Here is a 26,336-nt window from a genome sequence, read left to right on the forward strand (position 1 = left end):
AGGAAGGCAACCCTGACACATCCTTCATCATGGATGCACCTTGAAGACCTTATGCTCAGTGAAAAAAAGCCAGTCACAAAAGCATAAATTCTGCACGATTCCACTTATATGAGGCACCAACCGTGGTCAAATTCATGGAGACAGAAAGTAGAATGGTGGTTGTTAGGAGCTGGGGGGAGGGCGAATGGGGAGTTGGTGTTCAGTGGGTATAAGAATTTCAGTTTTGCAAGCTGAAGACAGTTCTAGAGATCGATTGTGCAACAGTGTGAATACCACTGGACTTTACACTGAAAAATAGTTTAAATGGGGGTGCCTGGGTGGCTCAGTTGGTTAAGCGTTTGACTCTTGATTTCAGCTCAGGCCATGTTATCAGGGTTGTGAGTTCAAGCCCCACATTGGGCTCCATGCTGGGTGTGGAGCCTACTTACAAAAAGAAATGGTTTAAATGGCAAATTTTACGTTACATATATTTTACTACAATAAAACAAACAAAAAGGTTGTGACTCAAGATCTGCTCCCCTCCTATGCATACACTTTACTCCAACACTGAAGATGGGGTCATCTAGGAAAGAAATGAGAGTATTAGGACAAACCCATATCAGGTGTGACTGAAACTCAAGGCACACTGATCAGGTTGGTACCTGCCCGCCAGTGTCTTGGAATAATGAGACGCCAGGACGTTAGACCCCTCCAAATTCTATGCCTGGTGGACTTCTAGCCTTTTCTGAATGATCTGCAAAGACAGGGAACTCACTCTCTTCCAAGCCCACCCCCTATCCCCAGCCATTCCTGGCAGCTCATATTTCAAGCAGCTTTTACTGAGCTGGATTTGGCCTTCCACCACCTCCATCATGGATCCTAGTTCTGTCCCTGGAACACCACAGATCATGGTTCTGAACCCTCACAACAAGCCTTTGGATATCTAAAGGCAGGTCAGTCAGAGAAGCTCAATTACTGCCACTGCTGGCATGTATGAAGACTCCGTACAATTACAATGAGGGGCCTGCTCTAGTAGCACAAACCCAGACAGGTGCACCTCTGCGTGGTGGATTACAAATAGTCACCCCTTCCTCCAGACGGGTGCAGTCCAAGCCAGGGCACATGGACTAGGAAAGAGAGCAGGCGCCGCGCTCCTCCCTAACCTGGGTGCTTCTGTACCAAGTACAGACCGCACATGCATACATTGAGGACCTGAGCCCAGCCTTCTCTTCTTCAGACTAAACTGCCTTCCTTTCCTTTGATCACTTTATGTGAGCAACTCTACCATCCTGGTCAGTCCCCTCTAAGTTCAAGATTGTCTGACCGGCAAAGAGTGCACTTGTCCTTTGTGCCCTTTGATTAATGCCCATGAGTGTGCCTGGTATTGGGAGCCACGTCACAGATGACTTATTAGGCTGACAGTCACCTGAAGCCCACATTGCCTTCAGGCATCCTGCTGCTGCCATATTATTAGCCTTGGTCTTGTTCAACTTGGTCCACGGTGAACTTCTTAAAATCCTTAAAAATCTGGATTTTTATCATTCAGCACTGTCTCCCTCTCCCAGGTTCTTGTCAGCCTGCCCTCAGTATTCTCATTCAAGTCATTACTAACCGTGTATGCCAGGACAGGTCCCAATCCTTGTGCTACCCCCTATGGTCACCTTCAGGCTGACCACACTCTTTGGACACAGTCTTTCAGTGGTCAGAAGCCCATCCAGTTGTACTGTCACCCAGCCTGTGTTCACTGGTCCACAAGGTCCAGTGGAGAAACCTTTTAGATGTCCTGCTGAAATCCAGATACACTTCAAGTGCTATATATTTTCTGAGGAAAGGTTAATCTGACCTGATTTTTCTTGAGTCCATATTGGCCTCTAGTGATCTTTGCTTCCTTCCCCAAATTCTAGAAAAACAGCCTTTCACCATCAGTTCTAACACCTTGCTCAAATGTCATACTAAACACACCGACCTGAAGTTAGAGACTGACCCTTATGGCAAATCAGAACTATAATAGTCTGTTGTGTGGGTTCCAGAACCATCTCCATTCATATGTCAAAAGTCATTCACTCATTTACCAAGTATTTATAGATCTCCTATTTTTTTCTAGGCACTTTGTTAGATTAAAGGCAAAAGGTACAGTTCTTTCCCTCAAAGAACTTATGGAACCAGGTGACCCAGGAGTGTCAAGAAAAGGCACTTCATGTTAAATGCTTTGAAAGAGGCATACACAGGGGATATAACCCAGCTAGCAGGTAGGGAAGAAATGGGGAAGACTTCCTGGAGGAGGTGTTGTTTGGGCCAAGTCTTAAGGCACAAATAAGAGTTGGCCAGATGAAGAGGGGTTGAAGAAGGAAGGCAGAGCAATCTAAGAAGGGAGTATAGCAGAGTTCAAAAGAGGACACTGAAAAAGTGGGCAGGGCCAGTTGCTGAATGACATTGTAGGCAATCCTTAGGAGTTTGGATGTTATCCTAGAGTCAGTGGGAAATCATTGAAGCATCTTGTCAGCAGAGGTGGGTTTTATAAACCTTGTATGTGCCTGATAGATACTAAATGAATTATGAGGGGCTTCAAGAAGAAGCAAACCACAGAAGGGCAATTTGCTTCCAGCAGAGCCAGACTTTTGCCATAACAAGGCCTAGCACCTGCCATGCTTCACCCCAGGCTGGCTCTCTAGATCAGTCTATGGGGCAATCTGGTGCTTTTCCAGCCAGTGCCATTCATCATAGCTCAGATTTAACTGTTGGTGAAGGAATCAGGCCACTGGAGAACATGATTTTCACTCTGTAGTTTTTATGGAAGCCAGGGGCCTGCCTTGAAGGGGAAGTTGGCAGATGAACCCACTTCATGCTGCATTTTGGCACAGAGCTGGCATTTAGTGACCTAGGAAGGCAAGAGTAGGCTACAGAACAGCTTTTAAGAAACAAATTGCTCTGGGGGCACCTGGGTGGCTCAGTAGGTTGAGTGTCCCACTTCAGATCAGGTCATGATCTTACAGTTGGTGAATTTGAGCCCCGCGTAGGGTTCATAGAAAAAATTATGTCAATAGAAGCCACACAGGCTGTAGTCCCACAACAGATGCTGTTCAGGCAGCTCCAAAGGCTGCCTCTGGAAGGCTGAGTAAGTCTGCAAAATCAAAGTTCACTTGGAGAGAGAGACTCCTAGGAGCTTAGGAGTCTCCCTGCAACTCTCTGTCACCTGTCAGTAGCAGTTTCCTGTCTGCCCCACCTCAGACTTGCTCCCCACTCCATGTCCCCACCGCAAATGCTCTGGCTGGGCCCTTATCCCCTCTCCTTGCCTTCACACTCACCCTCTATGCATCATCCCCCTGAATTGATCTTTCAGCTCAATCTCCTGAGGCCCCAACAGAACCACTGAGGGAAGGAAGTGACACAATTTCTCTGGCCTCCAGGGGTGCCCAAGGGGGCTCCTGGCCATTCCTACCTCTGTGGTGTAACACAGAGACTCACCCAGAGGTGCCTCACCCTTACTAGGTAAAATATCACACTGGCTAAGAGGGAATGGTAGAGGGCCATTGTGGTTCAAGTCTGCATTTCTGTTTGTTTGGGATCCTATATCTACTATGGTGGCTATAATGACATTAGTTTGAGAAGTGTTTGCCCTGCTAAAAAGCCGTTGGAGGCCTGGCTGGCACAGTCGGATCCAGACACTGCTGTCCAGGACAGCAAGGGGTGAGTCACTGTGGCCGATTCCAAGCACTGGGTCCAGGCCACCTGGAAAGGGTCACCAGCCTTGATGGCCTTTAATGTGGTTTCGCAATGTCTCAACGTTTCAGGCTTTCATCATACTTTGTCTGGGAAGTATTTCCTTTGTCGTTACTAAGTTCACATAGCCTTGACCCTTTCACCATAAAGAAGTCAAGGGCCATCAAATCTTGATTCCCTTTGCCTTGGTGTCAGAAACTAAATCCAACTGTCTTACTGATCACTTTCCAGAGCAGGTTAGATTGCCCCAAATCCTACTCCACTAAAAGGGGCTCCTTGAGGAAGCCCCACAGAATAAGAGAGGGAGGCTATGTGTCCTCCTCTGACTGCCTGGCCCTGCTCATGAAATCCCCCATGAGCAGAGGTGTTCATCCACTGTTTCCATTCTACATCTCTTCAGTGTGCCTTGCCAAGCTGCTGTGGATCATGATCTTTACAAAAGCTCTACTATCTTTTCATTAGGTTATACATTTTGCTTATTTGTATATTTTATATATAATTATCTTCATTGTATAAACATGTTATGATTATATTAGAAAATAGAAATATGATATATTAGAAAATACACTCATTAGCTTACCCTCATTGATAACTACTATTAGTATTTTGGCATATTTCCTTCCAAACTTCATTTATAGTTTTTTTTCATTCATCAACATTTTTTAAGCCAAGTTAGATTATTCTATATGCCCTTTTATTGTAGTGTACTTTTTTTTCACTTGAGTACGTTCCCCTGTCAATAAACATATGTCCACAGCATAATTTTTGGTGGCGGTTTGATATTTCATTGTACAGATGGATGAAAAAAATTCAACTTGTTTCCCTTTATTAGTCACTTTTGGTTGTTGCCATTTCTCTCTTCTGTTAGAAAGATCAAGGACATCTGTTTACATATATTTTTGTGTATCGCTTTTACCATCCCCTAAAGATAAAGTTCTAGAAGAGGAATTACTGAGCCAAAGGGCATGAACATTTTAAAATCTTTTCACAGATACAGCTAGTCTGCCCTCCAGAATGCCACATTGATCACCCTTGCCATCAGCAGTGGTGAGCAGGCTGTTTCCCTCCATCAGTACTGCATTTTATCACTATTTTCCATCTCTGCTACTTTGCCTCAATAACTTGCCTTGACAAAGCCTGTCTGCGCTTTCTCTGAAAGTCAGTGGGGACACTGAGGTTGCACTGATAGGACCATGAACTGGGGCTCACTGGGCCACAGGACCCACCCCAGAAGGACAGCTTAGCTTCTGTGGCAGACTGCCACTAAGCCTGGAGCCCTCGTGACCCTGAAGTATCACAGATAAAGCTCATGTAAGCCTACAGGCTGGGTCTTGGATCGGGCCCCCAAAGACCCCCAGATATACACACAGACACACTCAATGATACATACAAAGGGTCACACATAGACACAGAGATATATATAGACATTCACAGAGACATACATGAGAGACATAGATACACATGCACACATACACTAATGCATACAGACACAGGCGCACAATCATATCCTTAAATGCACACAGATGCACTCACTGATACAGACACATAGAGACACACAAAAACACTCATAGACATGCAGGCCCTAGTCAAGGTAGGTTGGTCCTATCTTCTACATATTGGTTCCCATTTCTCTGCACAGATTAAATCTAACCTTGCCTTGGAGGGGTGGACTTTTCTTCTTTTCCTTAATGGTTATCTCTTCAAAAGGATGCCCAATTTCTTAGAGAAAGGGGAAGAAATGGGACTGCCAAGAGAATGAGCAGTATGACCCTTCAATCAGAGCTAGAGGGGTCCCTGCCAGGTGCTCATACTTCAGAGAGCCCCTCTGGTTTTTCTCCTTTCACTCTTCCTCACAGGATTAGAAATACCCACAGCCAAGGGGACATGCCCACTCAGACCCCTGGCCCTCCTTCTAGACCACACTTCAGGTACCTGGGACCCTGGAATTCTCCCTGGAAAGTCCCCAGATCCTGCTCCCCAGAGGGAGAGTGGACCTTACTGCCAGTGTGCACACCCTGGCCTAAGGAGTAGTCAAGGGTGGCTGTGTAGAGGCACAGACAGCTGACTGTCCATTTACATGCATGTGAGGGCCCTCTACAGTATGACGTGAAGCCAGAGGTAGAAAGAGAAGGGTGTCATGCTGTAAACTCTAGGTTGGTGACCAGCTCACTCCACATCACCACATTTCAGCATAGAACACAGACGTCCAAGCCTGACCTTCCAAACAATTTTGAAGATCTATTTTTCAAAGTAGGAGAATTAATAGTTTGTTAGTTTGATTTCCAACCTTTAAGCATCTAGAATACTTAGGTATGTGGCAGGTAGGCCTCCATTTGTACTCTTGTCCCTGCCCTGCAAATACTAAGAGCAGACTTGAAAGAGAGACTTGGAAGCGTAGAGCCCATGTTTTCTATGGAGGAGAACTAGACATGGGTCTGTGAGCCAAGGCAACGTGTGCCATGAGCCCTGGCACAGTGAGGCTGTCCTGCTGGAGCTGCTGTGAATGATGCCCCTTCCTTTTCAGATCACTTTCAGGAAAGAGCACCTTGAGGCCTGCCTCCTTTCCCTGGGTTGTGATGTGATGGCAAGAGAACGCAGCAACTTCGAGAGCTACTCCATGTATTATGAGCATGTGTTGGAGCATGCTAGGCAGAAGCTCTGCCAGAAAGAACAAGTACGTTCCCAGAGAGACAGGAAGTGTGATGGGGAAGGTGTGGATAGGAAAGCCTGGGAGTTACTCCAAAGAGAATAGAACAGAGGGTAGGGGAGGTGTTCTTATGCAAGAACTGAGAATGATTGGTACTCTCCAATGTCTCTTCTCACTGGCTCATTTTCTTGGGCTCTGGTATTATCAGCTGCAAGAGTGATGGCTCAGAAACACTGGGTTGTGTGCTTTGGAGGCGTCTAGTGGAGAATATAAAAAGTTAGCGACAAAGGAGCAGGTCGCCACCCCACCCCCGCACCCCCTTCCCTCCCCCAGGGAAGATGCATAACTGACCTTCCCACCTAAGCAACCCCAAAGTACCTTGTGCTGTCCATGGTCTAGCCTAGAAGCCAGGATCCTTGAATAAACTCTGTCTTCAGGATGCACTTCATGGGTCTCATTAATGAGACTTCCTTAAAATGAGATCCCACTGGTGGGATCCAAGGGTCACTTCTCCTGTCCTAATTGCACACCGTTTTAAAATGGATTGCTTCAGAAGTTTGGTGTAATTTTACTTTTCACCTAAGAAAAGTGCAAAAGCCTGAAAAAAAAATCAAATGAAGCATTCAAATATCAAACGAGTCTGGCCTCACCCCCAGTTTGGCTTATCCACATAGCCAAGTCTTCTGCATTAGTGTGGACACCTGGAAGTTCATGCTGCCTTTAGATCTCATGTTGGGCATCCTAAAATCCGATGGGACCACAAGCACAGTCCTGACTCCAGGTGGAGCTTGAGGAGCTCAAAATGAAGCTCCATTAACACAAATGGGAAGTGTCTGGAGCATGGTGTCCTGAACTGAGCCATGGTTGGAAGAACAAATGGTTGAGTTTGGTTGTACATTCTTTTCTCCTCTTCAGGAATTAGATCTTATACGAAGAGGTTCGGGTCCTCCTGAAGACAACGCTGGTCAGGTAGGTTAGTTATTACCAAAAAGTTTCTCTTCTCCACCTCACAGATCCACAATCTCAGCAGTAGGAAGACAGGAAACTTCCTAGCATTATTTTCTTGTGCCCTGTAGAAGTCCCATCAATGAAGATCCACTGCAGAAACATCTAAGGAGTGTGTTTTCACTTTTTAAGCAATAAGGGCTTTCTTTTTCTTAGCTTTTTGGTGGTTGTTGTTTTTTGTATTGCTTTGACTTATATTTTTCTTGCTATTTTTTGGGTTGGGGCAGAGGACTTTTCCCCCAAACAAGAGGTATTGAGGCTGAGGTGTCAAGAAAGGCCAATTTGCAAATGGAGACCAAGAGAGCGGAAGTATTTTATCCTATTAAAAAGTGCTTAAAGGGGCGCCTGGGTGGCTCAGTCGGTTAAGCGTCCGACTTCAGCTCAGGTCACGATCTTGCAGTCCGTGAGTTCGAGCCCCGCGTCGGGCTCTGGGCTGATGGCCCAGAGCCTGGAGCCTGCTTCCGATTCTGTGTCTCCCTCTCTCTCTGCCCCTCCCCCGTTCATGCTCTGTCTCTCTCTGTTCCAAAAATAAATAAACGTTAAAAAAAAATTTTTTTTTAAAGTGCTTAAATATGCCTCTTCTGGGAACACTTATATATATGCCCTCATATAATAGGCAACCATTTATTGAATACCTATTATATGTCTGGCACTGTTCTGAGACCCATAAACCAACCTTCAATTCTGCCACCCATATTTGTACAACAGGATGTTCACCTCTTTCATCAGCTTCAAGGTAGAAGAGCAAATTTGACGCTGATATGCAAAGAACTATTTTGTAGTGACAGTTTGGAATTTTTGAGTTATTTTCCATTAAACAATATTTGTGCTGTTAGGTTGCAGAGCTCAGTCATAATATGATCATGGAAATCACTGCTCTGAGAGCTCGACTCACAGATTTGGAAGAAGAAAATCTGAATCTCAAAGAGAAGATTAGAAAAGAAGTCCAAGAAGAATATGAAGCATTAGTTCAGGCTCTGTTTGTGACATGTTTAGACATAAAAGTAAGTGACCTGTGTCGGACGTCTGGACAGTCCTGTGGGAGCCAAGTGTTAATGACCTCCACAGCCACTGAACACAGAGTGGTCACAATGACAGAATGGGCTTTGTGGTAACCAGAGCCTGTTGGGCCCAAGAATTCTCTGGCTCTGAGTGTTCACTGCAGAGAGGGGGTCAGCGATGGGTTCTCATTATTTTACCACGATAGACACTAAATTTTAGGTAACTTAGTGATTTGCTGTTTTCCTCACTCTGCTGCCAAGGGCCATTGTTGCCATCTGATTGCTGTGAAGGACAGGTGGGGGGGTGTCTTCTCCAAAACCCCCAATGGTTAATATCACTGTTTGTCTACTGAGTGTGACCATCCAAGCAGGAGAGTGCAGTGCCCTAAGGCAGGACAGACCCTGGTGTAGGTAGCAACTGGCACCTCCTGAAAGCTCACTGGACAGATTCAGAATTTGAATTAGCTGTCAGTGATTTTTTTCTGGCCTTCAAATGCCCACCAGTCTTTCTCTCACGTCCAGTGTCGGGCAGCTGCTGACCTGTAAGTGAAGGTCCATCCAGAAAAAGGAGCAATGGGGTGCCTGTGTGCCCACGGCACTGTAGAAGCCTGTCACTTTCTTATGATGTCTGAAGAGCTATAAGATGGAGGCCCCATGCCTAAAATGGGCCATCACAGAGCCTGGTCCAGCTGCCCCAAAATTGTGAATTTCACTACAAACCCGCCCCCTCTCTTGCTATTGGATGTTTCCCAGAGCCAGCCCCCAGTGGGTCCTTACTTCGCTGTCTCTCCTGGAGGATTCTGGGTCCCTGAAGTTGTTACATTGACAGGAGCTTCCACCAGAGCTCTGCCTTGGCCTGGTCATTCCAGAGAGGACCAGAGATTCCTCCTCACTTATGAAGGGTCCATAAAACACAAGTGCTTACAAATATTAAAGAATCGAAACCAAAACACATTGGGCCTGGTATTGCAGGAGAACAGACAGTGAAGTCTGGAATGGCTAAGTCATCTTCCAGGTATGAAATTATTGAAAAATTTCTTAATTTTTTTTTTAACTTATGCCAGATTCCTAGACAGAAAGTGGATTCTCTACTTCTCCCAGGCTAACCTAGTTCTGCAGGCCACCTGAAGCAGAGACTCTCTGTTCTACCCCAGACTCTTAAGTAGGTGGGGAAGCTTTCTCTGTGTGGCCAGGAGCCAGACTTCCTGCCATGGCTGCCCAGCTGGGCACTATCTTCCTGCTTTCCTCTCCAGGGAAGTGGTTCAGAGATGAGAGGACACCCAACTCTACCCTTCACTGGAGGATGCTGGGTCTGTAGTTGTACTTAGCAATGATCAAGCTGTTCCACCAAAAGCTGTTATCCACAAGCCATTCAGAACAGACTATTTCATAATGAGACTTCTGCTAAAACCGAAATGGGAAAGTAGCCAGCCTGATTCCTTCCTCTACTGTATTTTTAATGTAGTTCCTCATTAGTGGCTCATCTATATAGTGTTTTATCTGGTCAGATTCTGCTGAGTCAACCTGATTGCAAAAACCCCTAGGTTCAAATTCTCAAGTAACCCTTTGGGGGAGGAGGAGTGACTCAGTTTTCCACCTGTGACCTTCCACTCTTCTATCCATTCAACTTAACTTGGCATCTGGTAACTTAGGCTCTAAGACATGTAGGGTCTATCTGATGAAGCCCTGTGGACTGAAGACAATAGTAAAGGGGGCTGATAGGGAGACTTCCAGATAATACCTGATAGAATAATTGGGTGGATGATTTTTTTTTCATGTGAAATCATTTCTGAAAGTTAGCTTTTAGAAGGCAAAATGACTCTTCCTCTACTGTCCTTCCTGAACTTGAGTCTGCAATTTGCAGGAAAAACTGGATGAGAATCAGATGAATTTGATCCAGAAAGTGTGTGAGCTCATTGGCAAAGTAAGAACAGAAGGGATTGACAATATGAAGGCCCTAAAGAAAAAATGGGGCTCTGCCAGACCTGATGAAGGAATGAAAGAAAACCCAGCCAAAGTACGTGATTTCATTTAGCGATAGGATATCAGCATTTCATCTCAGCATCTGACCCTACCGCTCACTCTGTATGCATTCCAGTCTGGTTTCCCTGAGAAAGCATTGCATCAGACATTTTAAAAGGGCACCAGGGCTCACAGCACACTTGTGTTATCTTCTGGAAGGCACGTTTCTTTTCTTCTTTTTAAAGTTTTTATTTATTGTGTGTGTGTGTGTGTGTGTGTGTGTGTGTGTGTGTGAGAGAGAGAGACAGAGACAGAGACAGAGAGAGACAGAGAGACAGAGACAGAGAGACAGAGAAAAAAAATATGTGAGTGGGGGAGGGGCAGAGAGAGAGGGAGAGAGAATCCCAGGCAGGCTCTTCACTGCGAGCACAGAGCCTGACACGGGGCTCAAACTCACAGACTGTGAGATCATGACCTGAGCCAAAACCAAGAGTCAGACACTTGGGGCGCCTGGGTGTCTCAGTCGGTTAAGCACCCGACTCTTCGACTCTTGATTTCCACATTTCCAGTCAGGTCATGATCTCACAATTTGTGATATCAAGCCTCTCCACCCCGCCCCAGGGCTCTGCACTGACAGTGTGGAGCCCGCGTAGGATTCTCTCTCTCCTCTCTCTGCCCCTCCCCCACTTGCACTCTCACTCTCTTTCAAAATAAATAAACAAGCATCAGAAAAAAAAAAAAAAAAAAAAAGGCTGAGCCACCCAGGTGCCCCAAGGCCTGTCTCTGATGTTAGAATCTGTGCCCTTTCCATGGGGGCAGACTCTTCTGAAAGTAAGCCTTTCTCAGCAGGAGCAGCTGCGCGCCTTGGAGCAAGACAACTGCCGCCTGTCTGCCCTGGTGTGCAAAGTGAGGAGCCTGGGCCACTGGAGGTTGGCTGTGCAGCGGGCTCGCTTCCAGGGCCAGCTGAACAGGGCAGAGAAGGTGAGTGTTAGGAGAGGGAGGCCCGCCCACCCCGCACAGCAGGGAGTGACTGACGAGGTGGGGGGCTGGCTGACCTGGGGGGCTGGTCTTGCCCTGGTGTTGGCAAGACCAACCATCTTAACGGATCTGACAGTCGACAGTCGGGGGAGTTTTCCAGGGAAGTGACTGAATGTCAGAGCCCCCAGAGAAATAGGAAAGAGCCAGAAGCCAATGGCAAAGAAGCAAATGGGAGAACAGAGAGTCTAGCACGAGAAAAGGGGAAAAATGGAGGGAGGACATCACCAAGGGTTTGAGGCAGCTTCATCCAAACACCGTAAATCTTTGAGTTTTCAGACATGATTATCTGAGGAAAATGGAGTAACAAAATAAGTGGAAAATCGGCTTCAAGGCAAATTGGAACCAAAGCACATAGAAATAGTGGTTTGGAAACTTTCACTTAGTGTTTCTGAAAGTCCCTATTTGCTCTGCCACACTGTTCTTCAGTGAGGACACAGAGAAGGCGACTAGAGCTTCTTTCTACCAGAAGTGGGTTTTTTTTTTTTAATGTTTATTTATTTTTAAGAGAGACAGAGAACACGAACATGAGTCAGGGAGGGGCAGAAAGAGAGGGAGACAGAGGATCTGAAGTGGGCTCGGACAATGACAACAGTGAGCCTGACCTGAGGCTCGAACTCACAAACTGTGAGATCATCCCTGAACCAACTGAGCCACCCAAGTACCCCTCTACCGGAAGGTTTTAAAAATGATGGATAATGAAGTGGTGTAGAGACTCTTCTGAAATGAAAACTATGGAAAGGAAACTTATTTCCTATCTTACTGTGTTTGGGGGTGTTCACAGGAAGCCATGCAAAGTAAAAAAGAGTGTTTGAGCGTCAAGCTGATGGCAGAACAAGAAGCAGTTTTATTTCATCAGCAGTTAGGGGTGCTACGGCAGGCCCTGGCCGGGGCTCAGGCCGCCAACACCAGGATGCGCAAGCAGCAGGATAACCAGGTATCTGAACACCAGAACCCCTCTTCCTCCCTCCCTTTGAGCTCGCTCTGCAAAGCTGACTGTGGCCCTGGAAGCAGCACCCTGCCTCCTGCAGCAGTCACCGGGACTCCACAGCTGAGGCCAAGCAGGAGGCACTGCCAGAGAAAGATGGCCCAGACCTCAGCTTCGCTTCTACTTCCTTTCTAGCCCTAGACACCAAGGAGAGTGGCCAAAAGTTGGCTAAGATGGTGAAATACTACCCTTACACAAAAGATCGTTCTTCGGTGTGTATGCGTATGTGTTTCTCAGAGGATCTTTTTGCCTAGAGGGCATCTTGGGATGTAGGTCTCTGCCTTTAGCCCAGTCCTTTCATCTCCAAGCACGCTTTCCATCGATAGTGACCTTCTGCACGTGGAGTGTGGCCTAGCCATCAGCATTATTCCCCAAACAGAGTCTTGCATTCTTTCCTGATGACCCACCCATACTAAGTCATAATTTCAGAAGTCACGGCTGCTCAATAAGGGGTAGGCACCAAAATGAAGGTGTTTCCAAGTTTAAGCTCTAATAACTGGGCCAACTCTCCAAGCATGAATGAAGCAGAAAGACCCTAGGTTTAGTTTTCTTATTTTTATTTCTTTTAACAGTTTTGTATCTTTTTTTAAGTTTATTTGTTTATTGAGAGAGAAAGAGGAGAGAGAGAAAGAGAGAGAGAGAGAGAGAGAGAGAGAGAGAGAGAGAGAGAATCCCAAGCAGGCTCCCTGCTGTCAGCACAGAGCCTGATGCAGGGCTCAAATCCACGAACTGTGAGATCACGACCTGAGCTGAAACCAAGAGTCAGATGCTTAACTGGCTGAGCCCCCCAGGTGCCCCAGAAAGACCCTAGGTTTAGAGAGACAAGAGTTGAGTTTAAATAAGAGTCTGGGGAAGCTGGGCATATTTAAAACACGACATATAATTTGTTCCTTTTGGACCTGACATCCTCTGTTATTGTGCACCAGGTGAAGAATGGAGTATAATTATGTAAACTGTAACATCACCATACAAATATTATTAGTATTAGTATTATAAATGAGGATTGGACATCTGGTACTTATGGTGCTACTGATTAGAAAAATTTCAAAACAGAACCAAATTATCACTACGCTTTTCCTTCATTAACCATCTGGAACCTGGCTTCCCCAAAGCTATTTTGGAAGTCAAAACAGAGGCAAGATTAGAACCTCCCTTCTCCACTCCCAGCTTTGTATTACATCACTCCTTTCTCCCCAGGCAAACCCTTCCCTGCTATGCCATGATAAATGCTCAATGACAAGGCAAATGTAGTTTGTGGTGGATATAACTATGTGGTTAATAAGTTAAGTAACATACATACTATCATCAAGTTTGGGCATTAAAAGACCCAATTTCTTGACCTGTACGGTGGCATTACCACTTGCCTGGCTTTTGCTCTTTGTTTCCTTTGTTCTCCCCCTGACTGTTGCCTCAGGGCTTACAGTCCAGGCCGAGCTGGCCTAGGTCCTGGTAGTCTTGCTGCCTGCTAGCCCAAACAGAAAGGCCAGCCTCTATTACCCTGAGCCCGGGAATATTCCACAGAGTTGCGCCCCTCGCCCTACTGGAGGGGTTGGCTATTGTGCTGGGCAACTTCTTCCCCACCTTTTGGTGAGAAGAAAGACTCTGCCTTCTTCGTTTCCTTTGGCCTTTTCCTGCCACAGGCTCGATTGCTGAGAGAGCTGCAACACAGAGTGACCGAGGAAGCTCGCCACAGGCAGCAGCTGGATCTAATGAAGGCCTCCGGCATGGAGAAGCTCTTGGAAGATGTGCGGCAAAAGGACCAGCACCTGCAGCTTCTTACTGAAGAGGCAGAGAGGGCTTCGAAACTGGGCCGGCTTCAGCAGAAGAGAACTCAGACAGAACTCCGACAGGTAACTCCAGGGGGAGGTAGCAGCCACTCGAAAGCCAATCGGGGTGCACCAGCCAGAGCTGGCATTCTTCTGGCATTCTCCCTGCCTCTGGTGTCCTCCACCTTTGTCATTTCTAGGCCCACAGGAAAACGGAAATATTTCTGCCCATGTTGGGTGATGCTCAGGTTGACTATGGTGAGAGAGGACAGTTTGACTGCCTCAAGGCCCAAAATCTTGGCACCTTTAGAACCCATGTGGGAAACATGTTTCCATCTGGCTACAATTTCTGAGCTAGGGAATCCTTTAGAAAATTCCAACGGTAATCTGGAAAAGCAGCAAGCATTATGGAAGCTATTATAAGAGGATTTTAGTCAAGGTGTTTCTGGAAATTTAGAGACAAAAAGGAAAGGCAAAAGTGATTTCCAGACACAATATATTTTTGTTAAATATACCCCTACAGCAAGAAAAGAAAAAAAAAAGAAAAGAGGAGGAAACGATAGATGTAGATATGGATTAATGCAGGTTCCAACACAGGAGAGCACAGAATGTAATCCAATACAGAAGGCAAAAGAAATAGCACCTTCCAAAGCAGGCACTTCTCATGTATTCACTGAAGGAATAAATCACTTCATTCACCAGAGATATTAGGAAAGAGAAGTTGGAAAGTTAAATTAAATGATTGGCCGGGGCGCCTGGGTGGCTCAGTTGGTTAAGCATCTGACTTCGTCTCAGGTCATGATCTCACAGCTCGTGAGTTCAAGTCCCATGTCGGGCTCTGTCCTGACAACTCAAAGCCTGAAGCCTGCTTCAGATTCTGTGTGTGTCTCTCTCTCTGCCTCTCTCTCTCTCTCTCTCTCTCTCAAAAATAAATAAAAACATTTTAAAAATTAAAAAAAATTAAATCATTGGCCAAGTGTTTCAAGGAGGAGATCAATGGGGAGAAGTCTGCAAAAACAAAGGACAAAATTTTAAAAAGGCTAAAAATTGAATTGAGGCAATGCTAGAGAAAATATTTTTGGAGAAATGGAGAGAAAATGAGTAGCTTTAGAATAAAAGAAAAATTAGAATTTCACATTTATTTCATGAAAAATAAACGAAAATATGACTTGAATCCTTAGAAACATTTGGTGTCACATATTTATCTTTCAATTTAGGCTTTTCTAGAAACCAGCACAAAAATAAGGAGTTCATCTCTCTAGTTAATAGCTAATTTTTGTCTAACGGCAGAGATTCTAAAAGCAGTCAAAAACATTTTGAGGCTTCTCTCAACAAATACATGTCTTTAGTGTATATATGTAAAAACGATCACTGGCTGTTTCTAAACCGCCCTCCACCTCTGCTGGCAGCTCCTGTCCCCTGGGCTTATGGTCTCACTTCTCACCAACTAGCAATCCACCTTCAGCCAGCAAGAGCCCCTATGGCCTACAGTGACTTCTTTAGTCCATCTCCAACCTCCAATTCTGAGGGCAGATTTTGACTCTCTGACCTTGGAGAGCATGAATGTCCTTGCCTACCTCCCGTTCCTGGGGACGCTCTAGAGTCAGACTTCCTGATTCACACCCCAGGGCCTTCCACCGCGTAACTTTAGGCTAGATCTGTGGTCTCTATGTGCTGTAGTCTTCTCGTTGGTACAGCGGAGAACGATATACTCATTTCACGAGATTTTTGGGAGGATTAAGGTAATTCAGATGAAGCACTAAGATCAGAAACTAATACACAGCTCTTGATAAATATTGACTATATGTCTTTTGGCTAGGAATATGAAGGTGAACACTTTTGGAAACAGACTGACCTGGATTGGTTGTGGGATCTCGGGCACATCTGTGATGTGGGGTGGGGTCCTTTTTAAGGTCCTAACACAACACAAGGTCCTTACTAAGCATGTTTCCTTCCTTTGTTAATATTTTTCCAATTGGTTTAGCCCCAGCCTGGCTCAGAGGTCTTGATAATGTTTTTCTTGATATGGTTTGATATAGTTTGATAAGTTTTGATATGGTTCCTGTCCATGGGGATCGAGGAGCCTACACCAATCCCTGCAGTGCCTAGAGGCACCTTGGGCCTAATTTGTATTAGGAAGTTTTCCTAACTCTGGGGATCTGATCTTCTACTGACAGTTACAGTACACTTGAGAGCATCTGCATGCACAAGAAACTGCCCCTTTAACTTTTGTAGGATGAGCTGTAGGTTATAGCGTCAAAACCTCACAGGCCTTCTGGTTGGGTCTATGCAGACAAGAGTGTGCTGAATTTTTGAGATTAGCCTGTGGATTAGCTTGCTGGGGCTACTGTAACAAATTGCCACAAACCAGATGGCTTAATACAACAGAGATTTATTCTCTCACAGTTCAGGAGTCCAGAAGCCTGAAATCAAGATGTTGGCTCTTCCTGGGGGCTCTGAGGAAGAGTCTGTTCTATGCCTCTCTTCTGGCTTGTGGTGGCTGCCTGTAGTCTTTGACATTCCTTGGCTGGTGGCTACAGCACTCCAATGTCTGCCTTCCTCATCCGATGGCCTTCTCCCTATGTGTCCCTCTGTGTGTCTGTACCCTTTCCTCGTATAAAAGCATCAGTCATTGTACGTAAGGCCCACTCTTAATCCAGTATGACTTCGTCATAACTTAATTACATCTGCAAAGACTATTTCTAAGTAAGGTCTCATTTTGACGTTCCAGGTGGACATGAATGGGGGAGCACTATTAGATCCACCCTACTATTCTGACTTTTTTACAATTATTACCTTTTTATACTTTATAATTTTATGATATCATTAGAATCATATTGCTTTTTTATACTTTTGAATAATTTTTATAATTCAATTACTTTTTATAATCTATATCCATTTATATTTATATAAATAAAAATAAATTTCAAAAGAAAAGACACCTCCTGTCTATACAGATGAGGAGCACCTTGGATCCGGCCACGTGGGTCAGCTGTGCTAGCAGAGAGCCACCCAGATAAACACAAAGATCACCTCTCTGGGGCACCTGGATGGCTCGGTCGGTAGAGCGTTCAGCTCTTGATCTGTGTTCAGGTCGTGATCTCACTGTTAGTGGCACTGAACATGCTGACAGCGTGGAGACTACTTGGGATTCTCTTTCTCCCTCTCTCTCCCCCTCCCCGACTCATACTCTCATTCTCTCTCTCTCTCTCTCTCTCTCTCTCTCAACGTAAATAAAAAACATTAAAAACAAAAGCTCGTCTCTGAGTATGGGCCTTATATAAGGCCAGGGAGATGGTGCTCAGGGCATCCCTGCAGATGATGAGCTGCACTGAGCTGAGCACAGAGATCTGGAAGAAAGATCAAGTCTTTCCTTTGCTTGAAACTGTCCAGAGACTTCCTCCTGTCCTTGGAGTGGTTTTGTGGCTTGGCCTACAAGGTCCTCTGTGAACTGAGGGCCCTTCTCCATCTCTTCTCTTCCCCTCCCCTCTGGTGAAATAAACATAAAGGATATAAATTTTGTGAGTAAACTCCTGGCTATTATGAGGTAATAAGGGGGTCCAAGGGCTGCCTCTGCTCATCTTTGGTTTAAGTTCTCGGCCTTCTTGGAGCTCTTGATTTTCAGAAGGCTGAGTTCAGCCTGACCAGGACTGTGTGAAGATTTATGTTCCTGGGGTGGCCTGGACCCACACTCTCCTAGTAACCCCAGGAACTAAAGTGTGCACCAAAAAAGCATCTCTGCTTCCTAAGCACTTTTCCCCTCAGCTGAGAAGCCGGCTTGTCCAGGAACGCAGTGTGAAGCTGGATGCTTTCCAGCGCATAGAAGAGCTACAAAGTCAGCTTAATGACGCTGAGCGATTGTCTGTCCAGATGAGCTCACCAGGCGGTAAGCATGTCCCCGACTCTAGCTAGAACAAACCCCCAGGGTCTGGGGTCTGAATTGAAGGAGGGTCTCATGGGCCAGCCATAACAACCCAGTGGTTATTGCATAGGTGCTCCATGATGTCTGTTGAATGAATGAATGATACATGAATGAATAAAACTCAATTCTGATTTGCAGTCATAACTTTCTACTTTAGTAGAAAGTGACTCCAGTCACCTTGGAGTACTGACATCCAATCCTAAAAGATTTCAGTCATAAAAACTGGTCTCAGGAGGGTGTAATGTACCACTTAAAGAACACTGGGTACTTTACTATATTTTGAAGCATCTTAATGTCTTGGGACATCAATGACCACGTTTCTCAAGTGTTATTTATAAATATATTATGATTCTTGGGTGCTGGGGGCTTGAGGAGTGCTATGGAAATGGCAATCAAGATAGCCCTCTGGACAATGTAGCATAGAGCAGAGGCCAAACCCAGGATGTCTCTATACTGGCTTCCTTCCCTATAAGTTGAGGATGAAATTAATTCCAAGTTCTTTTCTAGATCTGACTATCAAAAATATCATCAAATACCAATAACCAGGACTGAATAACTGCATATGTTGGTTACTATACTTTGACACTTTCATACTTGTGTGTCCTTTATGCTTGCTCTTGGCTCTTTACCAGTTCAATATATAAGATCTTTCACAAACAGAAAGATCAGTGTCAAAGATCAAGCAAAAAAAGATTGAGTTACTTTGGGTTTGCTGAGAGCAGGGCTGGGCTCGCTGGTAAAGCCCAGGGCTCTCCCCTCTGCCTCTGTGCCTATTGCCTGGGCCCTGACCACAGGGGGAGGTTTCCCACCCCAGCTGTGCTGTCCAAAGAGGAAGAGCATCAAAAGTACTCAAGGGCCCTATTTTGGCCACTGACACTGAGCAGTTCTGCACCTTGAACTCTCCTCTCCACACTCCATGGGATTTTCCTGTCTATCCCTTGCCCCTCTGTCTCCAGCCCAGCTAAGCACCCTTTTTTTTTTAAGTAAGCCCTACACCCAACGTGGGAGTTGAACTCAGGACCCTGAGATCAAGAGTCTCCTGCTCTGCTAGCTAAGCCATCCAGGCGCCCCAGCCAAGCATCTTTTTAACCTCTTTTTGGGTTAACATGTCCTTTCAAACTGCCCTCCATGTCCTCCAACACCTGCACATTTATGAAGGAGAAGCAGAGTGAGGCATGAGACAGGTGCAGGGTGGGGCAGAACCCTAATTCCCAAGACTGGGGATGTGGCAGGAGTGAAAGAGAAGTCTCTTTCCCAGGAAGCAGAGCTAGAAGTTTCTCCTAAGCCCCGGCCCCCACCTGTCCCCCACTGCAGTGACTCATTGGAGGGGAAGGACTGGGTTGCACCTGTCTATTTAATGCCCAGCACTCCAAGGGGACAGCTATACTATTAATGTGACAAGGTAGAAGTCATTCCCACTCCTTTCTCAGCTGTTGTCCAGATGAAAGCATGAAGTGACCGAGGTCTCTCCTTTCTGTCGTGGTGGTAGCAGCAGCCACCCTGCTCCCTGCATCAGAAGCATCAGAAGCAAAGGCAGACTTAAGGAGCAAGCTCTCCTTACTTGGCATTAGCATGGTCTCCCCTTAGGATCTTGCACCTCTTGAGGAACTGTAATATGCTCTAGTGCAGTTAGTCTTAAAATGCTTAAGGAAAAAAAATGAAATCACTTGGCTGACAAAACTGTGAAATGTTCAGAGGTAGACCAGCTTCAGTTTGCTTGATCCAGGTCTGACATACTTCCCCGGGGCCTGACCCCTCTGTCTGCCCCTCTGGGCTCCAAGAATGCTGGGAGCAGAAAGGAAGTGGAAGTAACCCCTCGGGAAGCGAGATGACTGCCACTGCTGTACCTTCCATCCTCTGTTCCAGCTCACATGGCAGGAGTGAGTGTAGAGATGGGACAATTAAAAAGGATCAGCCCCTGACTGGGCTGACTCAGGTCATATGCCCGAATTTGAACAGATCACGGAAGCCAGACACTAAGATGCTTGGTGGGTTTAAGCCCTGCTCACATGTCCCTCCTCTGGAGCTGAAGATGGGTCAGCTCACTCTCTCCTCTTCCCAGAAACTATTTTATATCTTCCTGGCTTCTTCAGATCCTCAGACGCTGTCCTCCTCCCCAGCCAACACTTTACCTCCAGTTTCACAGAGCCGTTAAAAGCCATCATGTGGCAGAGGTGGCTGGGTGGCTCAGTCGGTTAAGCATCTGACTCTTGCTTTCCACTCAGGTTATGATCTCAGGGTTTGTGGGTTCGAGCCCCACGTGGGGCTCTGCGCTGACAGCGTGGAGATTGCTTGGGATTCCCTCTCTCCCTCTCTCTCTCTGTCCCTCCCCTGCTCATGCTGTCTCTCAAAATAAATAAATAAACGTTTAAAAAAAATTTTTTTAAAGCCATCACATGGGAGACCCCTCTATTTTTTGACCCGAGCCCACCTACATTAGGTACTCAGCTGCTTCTTGGTCCCTTCTGGTAAAATGGAAAATGTGCCCCGTTTCTTCCCTGGGCCAGTCCCAATGCTTGAGATTCCATTTGCTCCTAGCTTTTCAGGGACTCTGAACTATTATTTATCTGCTTTCTCTATATATACTCATATTCCTACCCAACTAGCCTTCTAATCTTGGAAACAACCATTATTATTGAGTATATACATGCCAGGATCACAAAATCCACCCTAAACTAAAATTAAACATCTACCCAGTTGGTTGAGGAATCTGGGAGCTATACTTTGTCACCCTGTAAGTCCAGTTAATTACCAAGTCCTATTAACTTGAATATCCCTAAGTTTGTCCACTCCTACCCACCATAGTCCAAGTCACCTATCATGTCCTTCTCTTTCACTTGGTCACGTGACCCGCAGGCAAATGATTCCATGCAGATTTTGACATCTTCATTCAAAATTGACAAAGTTGGATTAGATGCCCATTTCAAGCTTTTCTAAAATTTTGTGGATTAAATCTAGGCCCATATATTGCAACCAGAGATATAATTTAACATTTTCAACATTATAGGACTTATATCTCGGGCTCAGTACTCCCTGAGTTCTGCTTCCACATCATTCAGATACTCCCAGCAACACCTTTTAAAGACTAATCTTATGAGCAGTAAAATAACAAGAAGGATTCAAAGGCCAGAAACTGTAAGTAAAGATAAATTTGATTATATATGTGAAACAATGAAAAATGTAAATATGAAATTATGGTTTTAGGTTAGGTTTTTTCAAACTTACATTAAAAAATTATATATCAGGGCACCTGGGTGGCTCAGTCTGTTAAACATCCAACTTCGGCTCAGGTCATGACCTCGCGGTTTGTGGATTTTTTTTTTAATTTTTTTTTAACGTTTATTTATTTTTGAGACAGAGAGAGACAGAGCATGAATGGGGGAGGGTCAGAGAGAGGGAGACACAGAATCTGAAACAGGCTTCAGGCTCTGAGCTGTCAGCACAGAGCCCGATGCGGGGCTCGAACTCACGGACCGTGAGATCATGATCTGAGCCGAAGTTGGCCGCTTAACCGACTGAGCCACCCAGGTGCCCTGCGGTTTGTGGATTTGAGCCCTGCTTTGGGCTCTGTGCTGACAGCTCAGAGCCTGGGGCTTGGTTTGGATTCTGTGTCTCCCTCTGTCTCTGCCCCTCCCCTGCTCATGCTCTGTCGTTCTGTCTCTCTGTCTCTGTCTCTCTAAAAAATGAATAAACATTAAGAAACATTATATACCTGGCTGTTATCTAGATACTTGGGTCTAGATAATAAAATTCTGGATTTCTCCTAAAAAGGCTTTGTCCATGAATTGTTGCCAAATCGATGTGTTTGTGGGAAGAAGGATGGTGCAGGGTTTCCTACTTTGCCATCTTGCCAATGCTACTCCTCAATAATAGAATTCTGATGTCAAAACAATTCAGCTCAAAAGCACTTACTCAATTACATTTATTTACTTTTAAATATGTTTTATTGTCAAGTTAGCTAACATACAGTGTATACATTGTGCTCTTGGCTTCAGAGATAGATTCCCGAGATTCATCATTCACATACAACACCCAGTGGTTATCCCAACAAGTGACTCCTGATTTCAGCTCAGGTTTGAACCCAGGAACTGTGAGATTGAACCTGAGCCAAAATCAAGAGTCAGACACTCAACTGACTGAACCACCCAGGTGCCCCATTTCTCACACGTTTTTAAAACTTTCTGCTGTGCCAGGGAACTCAGATAAGAGATCTGATGCTGCTAGTTAAAAAAAAGTGTTTATTTAAATAAATGGACGTGGAAGTCAATGTCCACACTTTGCTGTGTTCTGTGTCTGAATTTCTTCTTTTTCTTCAGTCATCTACAATAATTACCTAGCAGTTCTCACAGTTCATGGGTTCAAGCTCCGTATCGGGCTCCATGTTATTGGTGTGGAGCCTGAGAGCTTGGGATTCTCTCTCTCCCTTTCTCTCTGCCCCTCCCCCTCTTGCTCTGTCTCTCAAAAATAAATAAACTTAACAACAACAACAACAACATGTGAGAAATCTACCCTCCAAAGAAATTCTTGGCACACAGATTAGGTTCAGGTATAGCATGTATATGAAGATTTTTTTTTTAACTTTTCAGCTTTTAGTGTATGTAAAACAATATTTACACCCTCCTCTACTGCATAAGTATTAACCTTTGCCCAGTTGTTTTTCAGAATCCCCTCCAGACATTTCCATGTCAACACATTTAAAATTCTTCCCTTTTAGGAGGCAAACCATAAGAGACTCTTAAATACTGAGAACAAACTGAGGATTGATGGGGGGTGGAGAAGAGGGGAAAGTGGCTGATGGGCATTGAGGAGGGCACTTTTTGGGATGAGCACTGGGTGTTGTATGGAAACCAATTTGACAATAAATTATATAAAAAATAAATAAAAATAAATAAAAAATAAAATTCTTCCCTCTTGCTTTGAGAAAAATTAAGAGGAAAAGATTTAATCATTCTGTCAGAGAAATATGCCATTCTAAAGTCTCTTTTGAGGGTGTAATTCTGCAGCTGATAGTCTGGCTATTGGACCAAAAATTTGCTTCTAAACATGCAGTTAAAGAGTCATACACAGAAAGAGAAGAAACAGGTCAGGAATGTGCATTTGAGATCCTTGACCAAGTAGGGCCACCTTATTAATGCCCATCACTGGCTCAACTTACCAGTCTCTGTGCAGTCATCTTTCACCAAAAGGTAAGATTCTAGTATATGTCTATTTGTTTCTGCAAAAGCCTTTTCCAAAAGGAAGCAATATTCAGTTGGTGTGTATGGAACCACAAGGGCTTTTAAGACTCCCTCCATCCCCATTTCACTCCCAAAAGCAAATGTTGCTGTTGTGGGGGAGGTCTGCGATCACAGCTCATGGTTGAGAGGCTGCTTAAGTAGCCAAATGCGTCAGAGGAGAGCCACTGTATTTGAAAGATTCAGAAGGGTGATGGTCTAAATAAACCCTAATAAATAAGGGAGTGTTTTGTGGGCCCATTGGCATGTGAATAGAAACCCCAACCAATAAACCTAAGATCCAGGAAAGGCACAAAAGAATTGGAGCCTCTTCAAATCTATCTAAGCTCTGACTTCTTAAGGCTTAAGAGACAAATCAAATAAATGCATATTGAAGAATAATTTATACATGGCTGGAATGTAAGACCACCAATGATTTTCTTAACAAAACAAAACAGAACACTGCACTAACACAAATGATAAAATATTAAGGAATTTTTAGATTACTCCACATATGGGATATCTTTTTCTCCTTAGCTGGAAAAGGCTTCCTTTGATAGACTAATTCTTGACCAGTTCACTTTATGACATGTGTCAAATATAAGAAGGCACACTAAATGGCCTAACCCAGACTGAACCAATGATCTCAGTCTTAGTCGTAACGGTGACTTTTAATGATATCTCCAATATCTATTTAATCTTTATATTTCAGGTACCTATTAAACACAAAAAAAGGATTGGCAACGTCTTTCTACCCAGTGTGGTAGAAAATGTTCACCTTTCAGCTTTTCAAGTTCACACGGCTCCATCCATAATCCCAGAAGGACCCAACTGGTAATCATATACCCTCCAAGTTTTCTTTCTTTTTTTCTTTTTTAATGTTTATTCTTGAGAGACAGTGAGAGAAAGAGCATGAGCAGGGTAGGGACAGAGAGAGAGGGAGACACAGAATCCAAAGCAGGCTCCAGGCTCCGCGCTGTCAGCACAGGGCCTGACACAAGGCTCGAACCCACAAACCGCGAGACCATGACCTGGGCCAAAGATGGATGCTTAAGCAACTGAGCCACCCAGGTGCCCCTCCAAGTTTTATTTCTTTGAGCATCTGAATGAATAAACATGATTCGAGCCTCCATTAAACCTTTATCTAATTTTTATTATCAGTATCAGAAGATATAGTATGGAATGATTGAGATGATAACATCCGAAAAGTTCCAGGTGAAGTAGGATTTGGCCTTACGTCCTAAGACAGAAGAGTTGATTTGCATTTCTACAACCTAGAGCCTTTGGTCAACAAGCAGCCTCACATTATGGGTTCTAGATTACTGATGAGGTGTGTTAGCCAGGAGAGATGTCATTGCTGCTAAGCAGTATTTATTAACAGTGAAAAACCAGCACAGAGATACATCTAAACAAACTTCAAAGCACTTACTGCTATTTGTTTCACTTAAGAACATCATCCTCTCTTAACAGTTTTTTTTATTCTTCCTACAAATACTAAAACCCTCTTTAGACTTTTGTAAAGTCCTAATCCAAGTCTTTTTGTTCAGACAAGAAAATGTATCTTGGGTAAAGGAATAAATAGGTAGATGAATGAACAGAGTAGGCCAGAGAAATATTTACATACATAAATTTATACATGATATATGTAGCTTTTTAAATTAAGGAGAAGGTTGAGTCTATTCGAAGTAGATTAAATTATCACCTTACACCATACATAATGAATTCTGAATGGATTCCAGATATATATGCGCACACACACACACACACACACACACAGACATATATACAAACGTATTTCTGAAATAGAACATGAAAAACAAAAGCCAAAAGGAAGATTGATGACTTTGATATCAAAGCTAAAAATTCAGCATGACAGGTGCCTGGGTGGCTCAGTCGGTTAAGTGTCTGACTTCGGCTCAGGTCATGATCTCACGGTTCATGGGCTTGAGCCCCACATTAGGCTCTGTGCTGATAGCTCAGAGCCTGGAGCCTGCTTCGGATTCTGTGTCTCCCTCGCTCTCTGCCCCTCCCCCCCTCATGTTCTTTCTCTGTCTCCCAAAAATAAATTTTAAAAGGGTTAAAAAAATTAAAAAATAATTTTGTTTAATGTTTTTATTTATTTTTGAGACAGAGAGAGACAGAGCATGAGCGGGGGAGGGTCAGAGAGAGAGGGAGACACAGAATCTGAAGCAGGCTCCAGGCTCCAAGCTGTCAGCACAGAGCCCAACACGGAGCTCGAACTCACAGACTGTGAGATCATGACCTGAGCTGAAGTCGGATGCCCAACTGACTGAGCTACCCAGGCTCCCCCCCAAAAATTTTTTTTTAGTTCAGTATGACAAGGTATGGTGCCAGTTATCAACTTGTGAGCTCTTAGCTCTAAATTCATCCTTGTCTGCTGTGATGTAATTAATATGGACCATGAAAATATTTCGTCTTCGCCAACTACAAGATATTAAGCTTTGTCAGTAGAGAGTACTGGAGGGACACTGGAGGAGGGTTTCTTTTCCAGATTCTGGGGTGCTTCTCTAGGCAGGCTCCTGCCGCGGGTGTGGCTTCTGCAGCATGAGGTTTCCGTAGTGGATGCGGCTTCGTGGTGGATGCCATTGGCAAGAGGCCCTCCGTGAAGGGCTTTCTCCTCCTGCCCCTCCTTTTGTGAGGTCTGCTTCACAGCCTCAGTGAACTTCTCTGCCATCCAGTGAGCCGTGGTCACACCCTGTCCAAGGAGGGCACACCCTCTCCAATGGATGTCAGCCCTGGAGGGTAATGGCTGCTCACTATATCTGCTCTCCCTATATTCTTCAGAACTCTCTTTATTACTGATCAGCCATTCCTCCCATTACTTCAATCTCTTGTTATAGTTAATAAGTCTTTATATTAAACTTTCTCCAGTTTGATTACTGTGTGTGTGTCTGTCTTCTAATTGGCGCATGAATAATACAGAACTGATACCAGTAGTGGAGGGTTCCTAGGGGACAGACTCACAAAGGTGGGATTTGGGGATTTGTTTGGTTGCACCCTTGGGCTTGAACATGGTGCTGAGCTCCTTGACAATAGGAAATGGAATGCTAGTAATCCTTTGCATGCAGTGGCATGAC

General features: G+C 44.8%; 1 protein-coding gene across 1 annotated transcript in view; it reads left to right on the plus strand.

The window, feature by feature from the left end:
- The window catches only part of LOC122490519 (coiled-coil domain-containing protein 162-like), a 68,979-nt gene extending 44,804 nt beyond the window's left edge, over positions 1-24,175 (plus strand). The window contains exons 9-18 of the mRNA XM_043593188.1: positions 6,224-6,373; positions 7,262-7,315; positions 8,188-8,355; positions 10,217-10,369; positions 11,164-11,295; positions 12,134-12,286; positions 13,978-14,187; positions 17,869-17,989; positions 21,033-21,160; positions 23,951-24,175. Coding sequence (XP_043449123.1) covers positions 6,224-6,373; positions 7,262-7,315; positions 8,188-8,355; positions 10,217-10,369; positions 11,164-11,295; positions 12,134-12,286; positions 13,978-14,187; positions 17,869-17,989; positions 21,033-21,160; positions 23,951-24,076 — 1,395 coding nt within the window. The 3' untranslated portion in view covers positions 24,077-24,175. The remainder of the gene's footprint in view (positions 1-6,223; positions 6,374-7,261; positions 7,316-8,187; positions 8,356-10,216; positions 10,370-11,163; positions 11,296-12,133; positions 12,287-13,977; positions 14,188-17,868; positions 17,990-21,032; positions 21,161-23,950) is intronic.
- The last annotated feature ends 2,161 nt before the right edge of the window (positions 24,176-26,336 follow it).

The sequence above is a fragment of the Prionailurus bengalensis genome, chromosome B2 (assembly GCF_016509475.1).
Source record: "Prionailurus bengalensis isolate Pbe53 chromosome B2, Fcat_Pben_1.1_paternal_pri, whole genome shotgun sequence".
Lineage (NCBI taxonomy): Eukaryota > Metazoa > Chordata > Mammalia > Carnivora > Felidae > Prionailurus > Prionailurus bengalensis.